At 43.6% G+C, this 14,325-nt stretch overlaps 1 protein-coding gene across 6 annotated transcripts in view; it reads right to left on the minus strand.

Moving 5' to 3' along the window:
- The window catches only part of zmiz1a (zinc finger, MIZ-type containing 1a), a 110,511-nt gene that overhangs the window by 22,737 nt on the left and 73,449 nt on the right, over positions 1-14,325 (minus strand). For all 6 annotated transcript variants that reach the window (XM_085477583.1, XM_085477585.1, XM_085477581.1 and 3 more), the window contains 3 exons: positions 11,406-11,516; positions 8,621-8,734; positions 5,049-5,154 (listed from right to left, as the gene is read on the minus strand). In XM_085477583.1, the coding sequence (XP_085333709.1) occupies positions 5,049-5,154; positions 8,621-8,734; positions 11,406-11,474 (289 nt within the window). In that variant the 5' untranslated portion in view covers positions 11,475-11,516. The remainder of the gene's footprint in view (positions 1-5,048; positions 5,155-8,620; positions 8,735-11,405; positions 11,517-14,325) is intronic.

Genomic DNA, 14,325 nt, shown 5'->3' on the forward strand with positions numbered 1-14,325 from the left:
GTAGTTTTGGGGGTTGCATCATCTAAAATGAACCACTGGAGAGTGTCAGAAGAGAGGCCCGTCTGCTAAAAATAAACCCAGTTTCCTGTTAATAATTCAGAGCCCTGCACTTACTCAGCAGTAATTAAATATAAAAGTCTGTAAGGTTGATTGGGTCAGTAACAAAGGATGCCTACACTTTCCTCTAGTTGTACATACACATGCACGACTCAAAGATGGAAAGAAAGACAGGCCGAGAAAATCAATCAGGTGAAAGTAAATTGAAGCAGATAAGTGGAAGACATGTCAGATTGTTGTAGGCTAAGAGAAGAAAGACAAGGGTTTGTGTCTACGCACAGGCGCTCACACAGTGTGCCTACACAGAGGCTAATAGGAGGACTCATTCTCTTGCAGTTCTTGTTAAAGTGAGGGAGTTTACTGGCTAGTGAAGTGTGTGTTTTCACAGGACATGGGGGTGAGTTACAGCCACACCCTGGAAGTTTTCTGTCACTGTTGACACAGCAGAGCGGCTGTTTTCCTGATCTGAGCTCTGAGCGTGCTCCGCTGACTGACAGAGAAACACCAGCTTTGCCAATAAATTTCATAAATGTCAGATGCGAGTGGGTGGAAGGGACTCCACCAGCCACCTCCAACAAAGCCTTCTCATCATCGTTTCCTCTTTTTTTCTCAAATACTCGTTCTTAACCAGCTGAATCAGGGAAACTACCCTAACATGCAAAACACAGTGCAACACACTGATCACTTGTGTAGATATTAGTAGATCTAAAATCGCCCACTACACCAATGATAATGCAGTTAGTAGTTAGTTTATGCTCTGCTATGCAGACATATCCATTAAAGCCCAACAGATATAGGACTTTTAAAACCGATACTGATATTTGGTGATTTTTAAACTAACCGATAGTTTGATATATTAGCTGATATTTTTTTTTCTTTCAGACACATTAAACATAAACAGATTTCATTAACATTTGCTATGCGTAGTTACTTATTTACTTGTTTACGCTCGTGGTTGTATTTATGGCATTGCTAACATGTGTCGTGGAAGATTCAAAGCGCCCTCTGGTGGGCAAACAATGCAACGTCAACACTCGTAACATGGTTGAAGGGTGTTTCTCCCACCTCGTCTTTGTATATAAATTTTCATTTATCTGCTGTTATAAGTGCAGACACAGACAGATTAATATCAGCCAGTAATCTCTACCCACCTATACAATTGTTGGGCTCAAGCAAAAAAATGAAAAAAATCTATGTGTCAGGTACAACTTTGTAAGTAAGAAGCTTAATAAGAAGCATATCTCTTTAGCATGCATTTAATTAATCCAGACAAAGCAGGTATGCGTCACCATGGCAACCAAGTGACCATAGCTTTAAAACGTTGTATTTTAATCCAAGGCAATCTTTAATCTTTTTCTAAACCCAACCTCACAGTTTTAGACCATAGCTCTAACCCAGTAGTTTTAATGTCCAAACTTATTCAGGAAACTATTTTTAAATAATAACTTATTATTTTACAAACTTTTGTGAGACTGTGCAAGTGTATCTCTGTGAAACAGACAAACAGAGAGGAGAGAAAGGAGAGGAGACACATGTCATGTGAACATGATGTACTTGAGTTTATGACTTGTTATGCACAGCTTTCCAACAAGTGCACATCCATCTAAATTCTCTGGTTGAGATGAAAGCTTTGTTTAGTTCTAACCTTGAGCACCTAGCCATTGTCCCGTGTTCTCCTGGCAACGGTGGTTCTTGTTTTTGCGTTTTCCCCTCCGCTGACTGGAAAAGCACCTTTTCTGTTTTACTGACTTCTCCTTTCACAAACTAAGCAGGAGGAAAAACCTACTGCTTAAAACTTCAGCACTGGGAACCAGTATTGTAAGTGAGACTTGCTAGTACAGGAGAGCAGGCTACAGGAAAGCTGCTGAAGGAGGGGGTGGGGACTAGTTTGCAAAATCATATATATATTTATAGCATTACACGAAAGCTAGAGTTAAGTCTATGCCATGTTAAGGCCTGGAAAAAATGTTAAATATGTAATTTTAATGTATGCAGATAAGGTTTTACAGTTCGAATCATTGTTTGGATAGGGACTTTAACCTTCTGTGTAAATTACAATATCACTCGAGATTCCAGTCTAAATAACTATTACGTCTTTGAGTTAGACAAAGGGAAAACAAGCAGCAACCTGTGTGTATCTTAAACATTAAAGCTAAAAAAGCTACCATTCCAGGGAGGAGCCGCCTCTAATCCAGGGCATGTCGAGTCACGCTGGAAACATATACACATTCAAAACAATCCAAGTCACACTTCAGATGTAATCCGAGTACAAACAACAGGAGGAGATATTTTCAAGGAGATGAGGTGACAAGCTGATAACTGCAGACAACTAAAGCTGATCTTGGTGACAATTTGTGAAGCTTTTCCTTCATAAAAGGAAGATAACTAACTCTTTATGAGTTTATATTTAGAGTAGCAGATTCACTGAAAAAGGCAGCAGAAAAAGCTTCGACAGATTTTGTGATTAATCTAATTTCCTATGTGTTGTGTTTTGTGCATTTGTAAGGCGGAAAGTGCGCCTCTATCATCTAATGAACCTCTGAGGTGTAAGCGTATTTGTGCTAGACTACAGATTATTGGGTGTAAAACATAAACACAGATTTACTTAAGTTTATTTTTCTATAAACCTGAGCTTATAGCATGCCTACTCCAAAAAATAAAAAATAAACATGGAGCAAAACATCAATGCTAACAATCCTACTATGCTAACAGCAGTAATGCTGTGTATCTTTGCTGGTTCTGAGAGTTAACAGTGCTAATGCTACGTTGCCTAACAGCAGATAGGTCTCTTCTCTGGCTGATTCCAGATTAGAGCAACATACTAATCCCCCAGGCTTCACTGCAGGGTCACAATCTCCGGACAGCTCATCGTCAGCTGCCTGCTGTTGCTGAAAATCTTTCTACTTCACTCGACAGATCTCACAGTCAGCAATTTATACTTTCATACTGTGCAACTATGCCTTTGTACTTTGTTCATGGGTTCAATTACTTGCAAGACACTTAATTGAGACACACAAAAGAGTTGATGTAAATATTAAAATGCAAAGTCAGCCTTCTTGGAAACCTAAAAGTTTAGTGATTAGTTTCTAATATGTTCACTCAGCATTTATTTGCATTCATTCTACAGTCATTTGTGGCTGCAGTTTTTAAAAAAACCCACACAAATATCATTTTAAATGTTTTTGTTGAACTGCTCTAATGGAGGGTAGGGATAATTGTTTCATCAATTTCTTATTTGACTGATGCTTTCAAAGAAAGTGTCAGTGTGATTGATCTGCAGTCTGCCTCCATCCCTGAGGAGCCTACAGATAGCATCCCAGACTCCTTGGCCCCTGTCTGGGCTCTCAGGTGTCAGATTCACAGGCTTCTGTCGCCATGCAGACTCCAAGAACATTGTGCAGGAGCTGCACAATTAGACACACACGCATGCATAAATGCACGTACATACACACGCGCGCGCAAGGCAGGTGAAAAGACACAAACGACCACACAGACAGCCGACACTTCTCTACATCTCTTTCTGAGCGCATGGATGTATCTTTGATTTCATGCACACATCTTGTCTCCGCTGTCATCCCCTTGTCTGGCTTCTCAGACAGACGTCCTTGTAAGGGAGCTAAGACGGACGCTCAGTGAGTAAGATCTGCCCTGAGTCATATCTGCTTCCCACTCCAGCAGCCTGTCTGCCCTGTTTAATGGCTGGCTGCATCATATCTCACATCCCTCCCCCAACCTCGCATAATTACACTATAGTACCCATTTGTCTCCTGTACATAAACAGCTCTTCCTGAAACCCTCGTGCTGTCTTCTATTAGATCCCAGAACCATCAGCAGGCCTGAAGATGATTCTGACTGTCAGTCGGGCCCAGCCCAGCCCAGCCAGGCAGCCTGCCAGCCAGTCCGTGCCATGGCCTGGACAACAATCATATTATCCCAACGCAGGAACACAGAGAGAGACAGAGAGAGAGAGAAACACAACAATCAATAATGTACAATGACGTCTGTCTGACCACTTAAGTTCCCCCCAACAAGATGCTTCCCGCCACAACTGAAAGCTGATATTCACCCTTAGCAAATGTTCATATCACGGACACTTTGGACAAAAAAACAAAACAAAGCAGAAACTCCCTTCTGTACATTTAACTGCAACACATTTAACTGTAGCCTGTATGAGGAATTATGGGATAAGATTTCAAAACCGTTACTGACATAACTGCAGTTCCTGTTTTCCGACAAATGACACACGTTTAACTTGTCAGAAAAACAAAGAAACCAGACAAAATATTTGACTCTTATTATTCCTACTCATGCAACCGCCGAATAAAGGTTTATCTGTGCTCTGACTGGCTGACAACAGCTTTGTCAGGTTTCTGTCAGGCAGAGCGAGTGGTCCAGCACACATCAGCGACACCTCTCCAGCCATCCATCTCTTTCTCTCTCTCTCCTCTCTCTCCCGCCTCTGCATGTTTCACTTTGACAAATGTACAAGAACAGGCAGCTCCTGCAGGACTGTGGGAGGCGGAGAGGCGGGGAGGGGAGGTATGGATCGGGGGAAATTGGATTTGATAGATAAATGTCTGAGGATAGCATTACTGCTCACTCTTTCTCTTTTGGCTTCATGTGTATGTGCGTGTAGGCTGCACGCACGCAGTGCGGAAACACTGTTGAGTGGACTCTTTTTCTCAGGCTACCTCTCAGATGGCTCATCTCAATAGCACATCAATGTTTAATGGGAACTAAAAATAACTTCACATTATAATGCTCCATGGACTTTTTGTGTGATGTTTGTGGTTGCTGGTAGAAATCAACCAACCACAGATTCATGGTGACTTTAACAGACATTTATTTTCTTTTTATTTATTGAAACTATACAGTTATTTAATTAATAAGCTAAACTGTCTGTTAGCATAAGACTTTAAGATGTGATTTTATGATATGTGACTTGTTTTGTATATAAAGAAAAGTTGTTGTTTTTAAGTGATGGGTCTTACCTGCAGATTTAGGAGTGAATTTGTCCCTGTTGGCAGCACATACAGCCAGCAGCCTGTAGCCCAGGTCCAAGTCAAACCCCTGCTGAGCAGCAACGCGACTCACCACCTGGAGAAAGAGCAGCGGATTGTGAGTATAGCTGCTGTCTATCTATCAAAAGTCCCCAAGTTGAATTTCTAAATATTCTCGACTGCTGAATTTATTAACTGTGCTCATATTTTGAGCCACTTTTGTAAATAAACTTCATTTCTCTTCAGAAAGAGTGAACGCTCACGCACAAATACACACACGAAAAGACAGATAGTAAGATTAATGTGGAGTCTGCAGTCTGGCTCGCTCCAATGATCCACAGTTGGGACGAGTTTGATGACTGTATCCTCCTCCAAGAGAGGCGAGAGTGCCAAACCACAGTCACTCTGCAGAAGGAGCAGAGCTTATGAAGGGTCACCTGAAACAAGTCTGCACTGACCAGGAAGTGAACTGGCCAGAGCGCGACACCCAGCCAGCCGGAGCGTGAGTCAGATGTCCAACCAGATGAGGAGAATGTGGGACTTTTTCATAGTGCTAGTAACTTTTTCTTTTTTATGAGATCATACTGAAAAGTGCAGGCTTTGTTGAATCTATATGCAACAGAGGAAATACTATGTAATTCTGACTGCGCAGAGCCCAATATAAACACACATTCACTAGGAGTTCCCCTGTACTCGCTACCAGGCATCCACCACCCAACTAAAAAAATCAAACAATAAATAAAAAGATCACAAGGTGATGGTTCATTACCAGCTGCTGGCCAGATATTACATTGCCCCAGATGTTCTATGAATGGCTCAAATGAAAACAGGAAGGTATGCAGTTCCAGGGGATGTCCAGACTAACCTCTGGATAGTCTGCAGAACTGTCTGCTCTGAAAGCACCTGAAATAATAGGTATTGGGGTATTTTTCTGTCGATTCAAGCTTCAGTTAGCGGGTAAATATATAATATCTAAGTTTTTCTAATCCATCTACTATTAAAACACAAAATTGGAATAGTTTGCACGTTTCTATCCAGTTATGCTTTTACTGCTCTGCCAGTGTGTTTAGGATTATTGCCATGCTGAAAGATGAGGATCTTTGCTGCAATCAGAGGATCTCCAAATGGTAATGCATGGTAAATCAAAATCAGACTTTTCCATCATTTTAACAAGAACCCAAACACCACTGGGTGAAATGCAGCGCAAAGCCACGAGAGAGCCTCCACCGTGTTTAACAGATGCCTGTATACGCTCACTGCTGCACCTCTCTCCCAGTTTCCTCCATATATATTGATATAAAATTTCAAATTTGAGTTTGTCGCTCCATCAGACTGATTTCAGAACAGTCTTATGTAAAGTGGCATATCTCAGCCTGAAGAATGGCTTCTTGACAGTCGCCCTTCCACTGAGACCATTTATAATGAGGCTTTAGTGAACAGTAGATGGATGAATTGAAGGAGCAAATACATCTATTAGGTGGCAGGTTTTAAGCTAACAGTTTTTTGGGAATCATCTTATTGGTGCAAAAATACTTTATGCCTGCTAAGCTGTGTTAACTTTGGCATTTTATTTTTATAGATTAAACAAAAAAAGGGAACAAATGATGTGTTTTTGCAACAGGATGCTAGTAACAAGGTGCCAAAAGCTACAACTTAAAACTGGTTCTTTGCTAAGTTGCCTGTTATATGTAGACACAACACTGATTCATCCTGTGAGTTAGGTTCCTTTTTATGCTTAAATGATTCATCGGCCAGTGTTACAGGGGTAAGCACACTAAAAACCTTCCTCTTAAAATAATCATTTATAATGAGTAGACTTAAAATGAGTCAAAAAGCAGCCAATGTCCAAAGAAAGAAAGAAAATAAGTTTCTCAAAAACACTTTAAACAATTAGAAGCAAGTCTGGCTCCTTGGAAGCAAAACAAAAAAAGAGAGGTGGCTCGACACTTGTGCACAATACTGTAAAAAGCTTGGGAGGTGAAAAAAGAGAGAAAACTGGTGAAATGATGTCAATAATAGGGTTTATTTGATTGTTCCATTCAGGAGAATAAAATATGCAATTCTACACTTCCAGTGCAACTTGCATTATATCCATCTGAAGCTGCTCAGGACACATCAGGATTAAGCAAACTATTCTGACAAACGCTCAAATCGTGTTGTTGTCAATGGCTTAATTTCCTGCGTGAGTGAGTCTGCCCTACAGTTTATACAAGGCAGGCAGCCAGTTACAGAGGCTAGCATAGATTCAACATGGATTTAACAGTGTTTCACCTCATAAGCCTTTTTCAGCTTAATCTCCCTCTGAGGATGTGCATCCAAGCACATATTTCTGTCAATATGAAAACAGCGCTGTGAGAGGTGCTGAAAGGGTTAGTAGGCCACTCACTTTCTTGTTTATCTATTTGCCAAAGAGAAAAGGAATCAGTTTTGTAGTTTATTTTTAACTGCTGTTGAAGTCATTCGTGAAAGACGGCTCCTTGTGAACTACGTGGGAGAATTTAGAAAACTGTGGAATCATATACAAAAATAATACATATGTCTGCATCCACTACATTACCGCCCACACATTTTGCATAAATATAAAGAAACAAACAAAACACAAAAAAAACACTACACCTGTCATGTAAAGTGTCATTCTAACAGTGGAATACTTGTTATTTGCGTCATCTCTTCCTGATTCTAAAGCCCCCGGGGAACAGGCGCATCCTCCACATGGAGCATGCGTTCAATTAACAGTCATGTTTAAATTTCTCTTTGGATCTCTGATACACAACCGGCATAAAGACAAAATCCTGAAAGAATGCACAGACTTGTTGCGTGTTCTAATTCTCCAGATAAGCAGCAGTTTGCTCCAAGTCTGACGAAACAATTTAGCTGATGGAAACCGCACCATGCTGAGAGGGATCTCAGTGGGGGGGCTCGATTGTATAGCTCCTTATCGGCCTTTAAGAGGCTTTTATTGTGATTTACACATTAATGAGCATTTGTCTGTTTGCTCACGTGAACGCTTGGACTGGGAACAGCGTTCTTTCAGTGCTGCAAAGGCTTATCTTTGCAATAAACACGTGAAACACGCAGGTCTTTGCTCTAAGGGCTCGCACACATGGCTGCGCATGTAAGTACGTGTGTGAGAGGTTTGTACACACCTGGTGAGAGCCAGCTCTCTGGCCCTGTGCCCAGATCGATGAGCAGCAGCTAGCGAACTGAAAGGCGATAGCCAGAGGTGACTGGGTAGTTACAAACCTCTTCATACCTCTTCTGTGTATGTGTGTGGTTTTGTGTGTGCACAGCACAATGTAGCAGCAGCTGACGACAACTTCTGTCAAGAGCCTAAGCAGCTAGATCACCTCTGGATCCAAATTACAACGTGCTATTAACAGCTTTGTAAACCAATCTGAAATATCTACACGAATATTACATGAAACTTGTGTATATACGATCCTAAACGTCGGCTAAAAGCCTCAGAGGTGGACACATCCTTATCCAAATCTAATTACTGTTTTCCTTGTGTTCAAAAAAGTACCTGAAAAACTCAACAAAAACCATAATTAGTGTTTGCGTACCGTCAGACATCCCATGAGACTTTGCTCGAAAGGTCGCTGGAAGGCCCGGGGATCTCCACACCAGTCGAGCAGCTCTGTGGCCGCTGAGTGGAAGTTGGCTGGGTTCTGTAAGTGCTGTGCAAACAGACAGAAAGGAGACTGCTATTAGAGACAATGGGAAATAATGAGTGTTATTTTTTTCGCATTAAGTACAAATTGGAAAAACACTGAACCCAAGTAGTTTTGCAGCCTTGTTCTCCCCCTTAAACTGCCTTGATTTAATGTCTTGTGTTTCTCCGCAACCCTGTGAGGACCTTGACTCTTTCCAATATACGCCCACTCAGGGCTCAGCCGCAATGTGGGAAGAAGATCACACCCATATCAACAATGATGCCAGTGTTTCTTGTTAATCTCTCTTGGCAACACCCATCCCTCACCCCCATGACCCACACAGCAACCAAATCTTTCCCTCCAATTCTCCTTCTCTCACTTCCCCTCATTCCCTGCCTGTTCTCAGTGTAACAGAGCCCAGGCACCATTACTCCACTGGCTGACTTGGCTGTGCACAAAGAAAACAACCTTGGTCCTGGCAGCTATGTGTGCAGACTCAATATGAGCCGTTGGTGTGTTGTCTAATCTCTTTGAGTCTCTGTCTGTCTCTCTCGCTTGTTCACTGAGGCCTGAAACAGTTGAGTCTTTTCTTCCCAGTGTCTGAAGGCTACTGAGGCTGGCAGGACACAATAAGCGGTTTTAAAATTGGGCTCCCTTTCTTCACGGCTCAGGAGGTTAATAGCTCTGAAATGGCGCAGAGCTGCAGCTCGTTCACTCGGCAAGATTGAGCCCACTTGAAAGCATTTATTATTCTCATCTAGAGCTGAAGCGTTATGTTTTGTGTGCTCTTGGAAAGAAGGTAGAACTATTGTCTTTAGGGGGCAGCAGAGGTGAGCATTTCTGAAAGGGCAGCTTTCTGGCAATGTGTGACAAAAGGGACTCCTCGTTGCAAATGCGACGTGTCAAGCCGGTGCCCGCCCACTGAGAAAATCTCTGAGAGCGTCCAACGATATCATGGGCTTCAAGAGAGGCCTTGAGTGACTCATCTTTTGTGATGTGAAGATTAGGCATTATAGAGTTAGTTGTAGACTCTCACAGGAGTCTGACTGATGACGAAGAAAAGCAGAAAGAGTGAGAGAAAGTGAGAGATGCTCTCATCGAGGTTCAGTGAGAGGGAGGAGAAGAGCCTGCTCTAGATGAGTGATATAATCTGGCATTATTGCTGCTTGATGGGAGGCGTATCAACCTCCAGCGCGAGAGGAATCAGAACTAGCACAGCAGGGGCTGTCTGTCTAGATCTGAACTCACAGCTCCTCCTGCCGCAGCGCTCGCCACCAACTCTGCCTGACAACCTCGACTCTGGTGTGAGGGGGAGGACAGCGGAGTGAAACAGCTCAGCTGAGTTTCAGGAGGAGGATGGGGCCTGAGCTGTTCTTGTTGTTGTTTAGGGTTGGATGAGGACAAGAACTGGGAAGCGAGGGAGAGAGAAGAGCAGCTGCAGCAGTGATGGGGCTTTAGCACACCAAGAGACAGACGTCTGACAGACTGTCCTCAGCGAGATGACGGACCGGCGTACTCCTCTTTTTAGGCCAGCAGTGGTTCAGGCTGTTCAGTGCTTACCTGGCTGCATGAAAAAAACACGACACAGAAAAGGGCATAACAGCTTGCTCTGTGCCAGCGGCTTTCCCCAAACCAAAACAACACCCTGCTAGCAGAGCTACCACAAGCTCAGCGCTCAATGACTAGCTCAGAGCCTTTGAAGTCAGGTTTACGACAAGCTCCATTACAGCAAAAGCTGAGGAGTACATAAAACAAACTACAATTAGTGCGTTTATTAAGCCAGACGTGTTAAATCCGCCTATTACAGGCTTATCGGTGACGCCAAGGAAAGTAAGCGAGGGGGATTTTAGACGTGAGCAGTGTCAGTTACTTCAAATTGTATTCACTTGAAATGAGCTGACGTTTCAAAAAACAGAACCTTTCCAAGATTTGGTGTCGTGCAAAAGAGCCGAGGCGATCTGAGCCTGTTCAGATGGAGGTTATTATGAAAGGTGCGCAGGAGTTTAGGAGGGAACGCGGGAATAAGGGGGTGGAGGTGGGAGGTTCAACAATGGGTAAAGAGAAATTGCAAAAAATCACAAGCTAAGACGCTCCATCATTCACTGAGTCACTCTAAGGCATGGTGTCATATGGATGTTTTCAGATATAAAGCATCACACCCACGTAGCATAAATGAATATGCCCACAGCCAGCCAGCTAGCCAACCAGTCTATGAGCTCTTGTAGACGATTAATCACAGGCAGAGGCGGTAGCCCTGGGTTATGTCTGTCTGTATATATGTGTGTCTATGAGGAGTCTCCTGAAAGCTGACAGTCAAAGAAGTATTTAAGCAAAACCACAACAAGGGTAGGCAAACGTCAAGAGTCAGGAACGTGAAGTAAGGGAACACAGGACCAGGAGAAGAAGGGAGGGGGGCTGTTATGTTGCTAGTCGCTTTGAAGTCTGTTCCTGTGTTAGCTGCCAGATTTGCCTCCCCCTCTCTCTCTCGCTCTATGACCCTGTGCAACTTGATCTGTGTGACTGGAGCTAATGGCCAGAAAAACTGATGCCCAAATAAGGTGCTGAGGGGAGAAAGTAATGCAGGAAGGATGAGGAAATGTACATTCTTCTGTCTTTGCCTCTAAAAACTGTGTCTGCAAAGGAGTAAAACAAGGAGGAGGAGAGAGGGCTTCTACACACTGCTCTGCATACACACCTGTTTGATGCACTGCAGCCTGTCATTGGTCTGCTGGATGTGCCGGTCCATTGATGGTAACGTGTTCATCTTGACGTCTCTATCGGGACTCCATTAAAGAGCTCTTTTACTCTGTAAAAGAAGAGGATGGGGAGAAGTACAACTGTTACAACAGGTTTCTGTCAGGTCCCCCAGTGCGTGCAGAGTTTGCAGGCTGTAAATTTCAAACAGTAGCTCAAGAAATGTTTCAAACTGAGAAGCCAGCTTGTTTACGCGCTGACTCACTGAAGGGTTTGATCAGCCTCGAGCGCATATTTTTGGCAAATGCACGAAACTGAGATGTCCTGCAGCAGCAGCATTAATGACAAACGGAAACATGATGAAACTGAAAGGAAACTGTTGCAGCTTTTTTGCTAACTATGTGAGAAAAGTCTCACACTGCAAAAGAGAAAAGACAGCTGTTAGCAACCCTCAGAGCTGAAGTTATCATTGTGCCGTGGACAAACAAATCAAACAGAAGATAAGGTTCTTCTTTTTCTCTTTTTCTTTGCAACAACATGAACAATTGCCACCGTGCGTTCACTTTTCTGAGCATCTCAGAGAAATATGCTGAGATTTGGATTAATGGGTATCGTGCTGATTTGCCAGCGAAGCCCCCGTCCCTCACCATCCCTCTGTGTTTATCTCTATCAGTATTGGTCCGCTTCACATTCCTCCACACAAAAGGCCAACAGAGAAACCACAGGTGGGGGTGGAAAGCTGCTCAGCACTGATAAAGGGTCCCCCAAGATCCCCTGCTGCGAGAAACAGAGCGAAAGAACAAACACGATCGAAACACAGTGCTCAGCCTGAGAGTTTTCATCTGTAGCGCTCAGTCTTGTGCACCTATCTTAGAAAGAGCACAGCAATATGCACACACACTCTCTTTTACACACGCGCGCGCACACACTCTCGCACTTAAGAGCATGTAAACACAAAAGCTTGAATGCTTCACTTTGATTAAACGTAAAGGTAAAACTTCAAAGCAACACTTTAAGAATAAGACTGTATTACTAATCCTCCGAGCTTAAGCATTACCAGATTAGAGTTACACAGAGTGCACTTACAAAGTCTTGAACATCACCAATACACTGCTTGCATGAGTAACAAGGAATTCTGGAGCAAATGTTGTGAAATGCCTGGCAGGGAAATGTCTCATCGCGCTGCAGGGTGTGGGCGCTGACTGTCCTGAGGAAACTGCTAAATCCGTAGAGTGCGAGCCACAAAGTCACTCTGACTGTGCAAAACTTGACCCCTAACTTTGTGTGGCCTAATTCTGCCATGCTGCTGTGCCTCCCAGCGTCCAGCAGATGTCTCCCTCTCCTGCTGCTAACCAGCATGTCTCTTTTTATACACTACACCTGGAGTAAGTGGTCCAGAGAGGCCTCCTTTAAGCCCTGACAAGTGCTACAAATCCCCCTTCAGCAAGCAGGCAGCTCTACAGACCGCTAACAGGGCACGCTTCAGCCCAGCGCTGGCCGTCTGACCTTGTGGCTATTGATTAACTGTTTCTCCTCCAGCTCCCCTTCCTGCTGTCCCAACACATCAAGACTAGAAAGAAAAGAGGAGGGCCGGGGGCTTTGGGGTGGAGATAGCTACATATTTTAACCATCTTTCCCTCCTTCCCTCTGTTGCACTTTCACAAGGTCCAACACACACACACACACACCCCTCCCCTCCCCATCAACATACAGCTCTTTTGTTAGTCGATGAAAAGATGGGCCCTGAGGTTCTGAAAGGAAAATGAGGTGGAAATGTGACTGGTTGGCCAGGCTGCGCTCAGTCAGCGGCATTGTAACTGAGACTAGAAGCCAATTCACCTGACTGACCGACCGTCCGCGCTGTCAGACCACCCAGCAGCACACGCCCATGTAATGTGTTGCGTAACAGATGATGCTCCATTGTAGACGGAGCAGAACATCTCCCAGTTGCCCCACACCCTCACTCCTCCTCCTGTACTTTCAAAACGAAACACGCTAATCTGTTATCTGATCACTGGGAGGGGAAGCTAAATGTTTTACCGCAAAATGTTGAAATCTCTGCTCTCAGTTTTCCACAGATTCACTGATTAGGCTGGAAAAAAAAACCTTATGTGTGTGTCTTAGTGTAGCAGTTGACTTTTTCCCCCTCCTTTCCAGAGTTATATTTTTCTGTTTTTGGGCAACTTCCATCATTGTTTGAGCATGCACAAGCCACAGACAGACCTGCTTAATCTTTATTGTCTTCCCAACATCTTAATCAGCAACAGTCAGCACTGCTTACCCGAGGTGCAAAGGAAAGCATTACACATCCAATTACGATGTGCATATTACGACCTCTCTACAAAAAAGCAGTGGGAGGATGCTGCTATGAATCAGTGCAGAGTAAGAGCAAAATATAAGCAGTGCTAACATCCAAGGAAGCTTGTGTTCTTTTTTTTTGTTGTTTCCCTCCTTCTCTTTCTGTTTCTGAGCGAAAACGAGCTGGGAGAAACGGGGCAAGAAATAAGCAATCCTAAACAAAAGCGCAGTGATATGAAAGGCCCTGAAGAATGGCAGGAAGAGGGAAAGAAGGGCTAGGCTCGGTGGAGAGAAGAGACGGAGAGAAACAAAAAAAAGAGTGTTGAAATGATCTCTTCATTATCAACAGCAGCAGCACGCACGTGCACAGACACAGCGTACGATCGCTCATAGCGCGAGTGATTTCTCATTTCAGACAAATGACTACCACCTTTGTCAAGTGCAGCGAGCTTTGTGAATGTGATCGGTCGTTACACGGAGGCAGCTGTGCAGGAGCTTGTGACACATCGCAGTGCTATGCATTGCGTGGGAATACATTAGGAGCAGGGTTGGATGATATGGTTGCAATCAGCGCCTTGATAGGTCAATCACAGTATTCTCCAAAATCAATGCGCAAGCAGTGA

This window comes from Copadichromis virginalis, linkage group LG13 (genome assembly GCF_057382275.1).
Source record: "Copadichromis virginalis isolate Kocher_CV1m ecotype Utaka linkage group LG13, C_Virginalis_male_GT1.1, whole genome shotgun sequence".
NCBI classification, from domain to species: Eukaryota; Metazoa; Chordata; class Actinopteri; order Cichliformes; family Cichlidae; genus Copadichromis; species Copadichromis virginalis.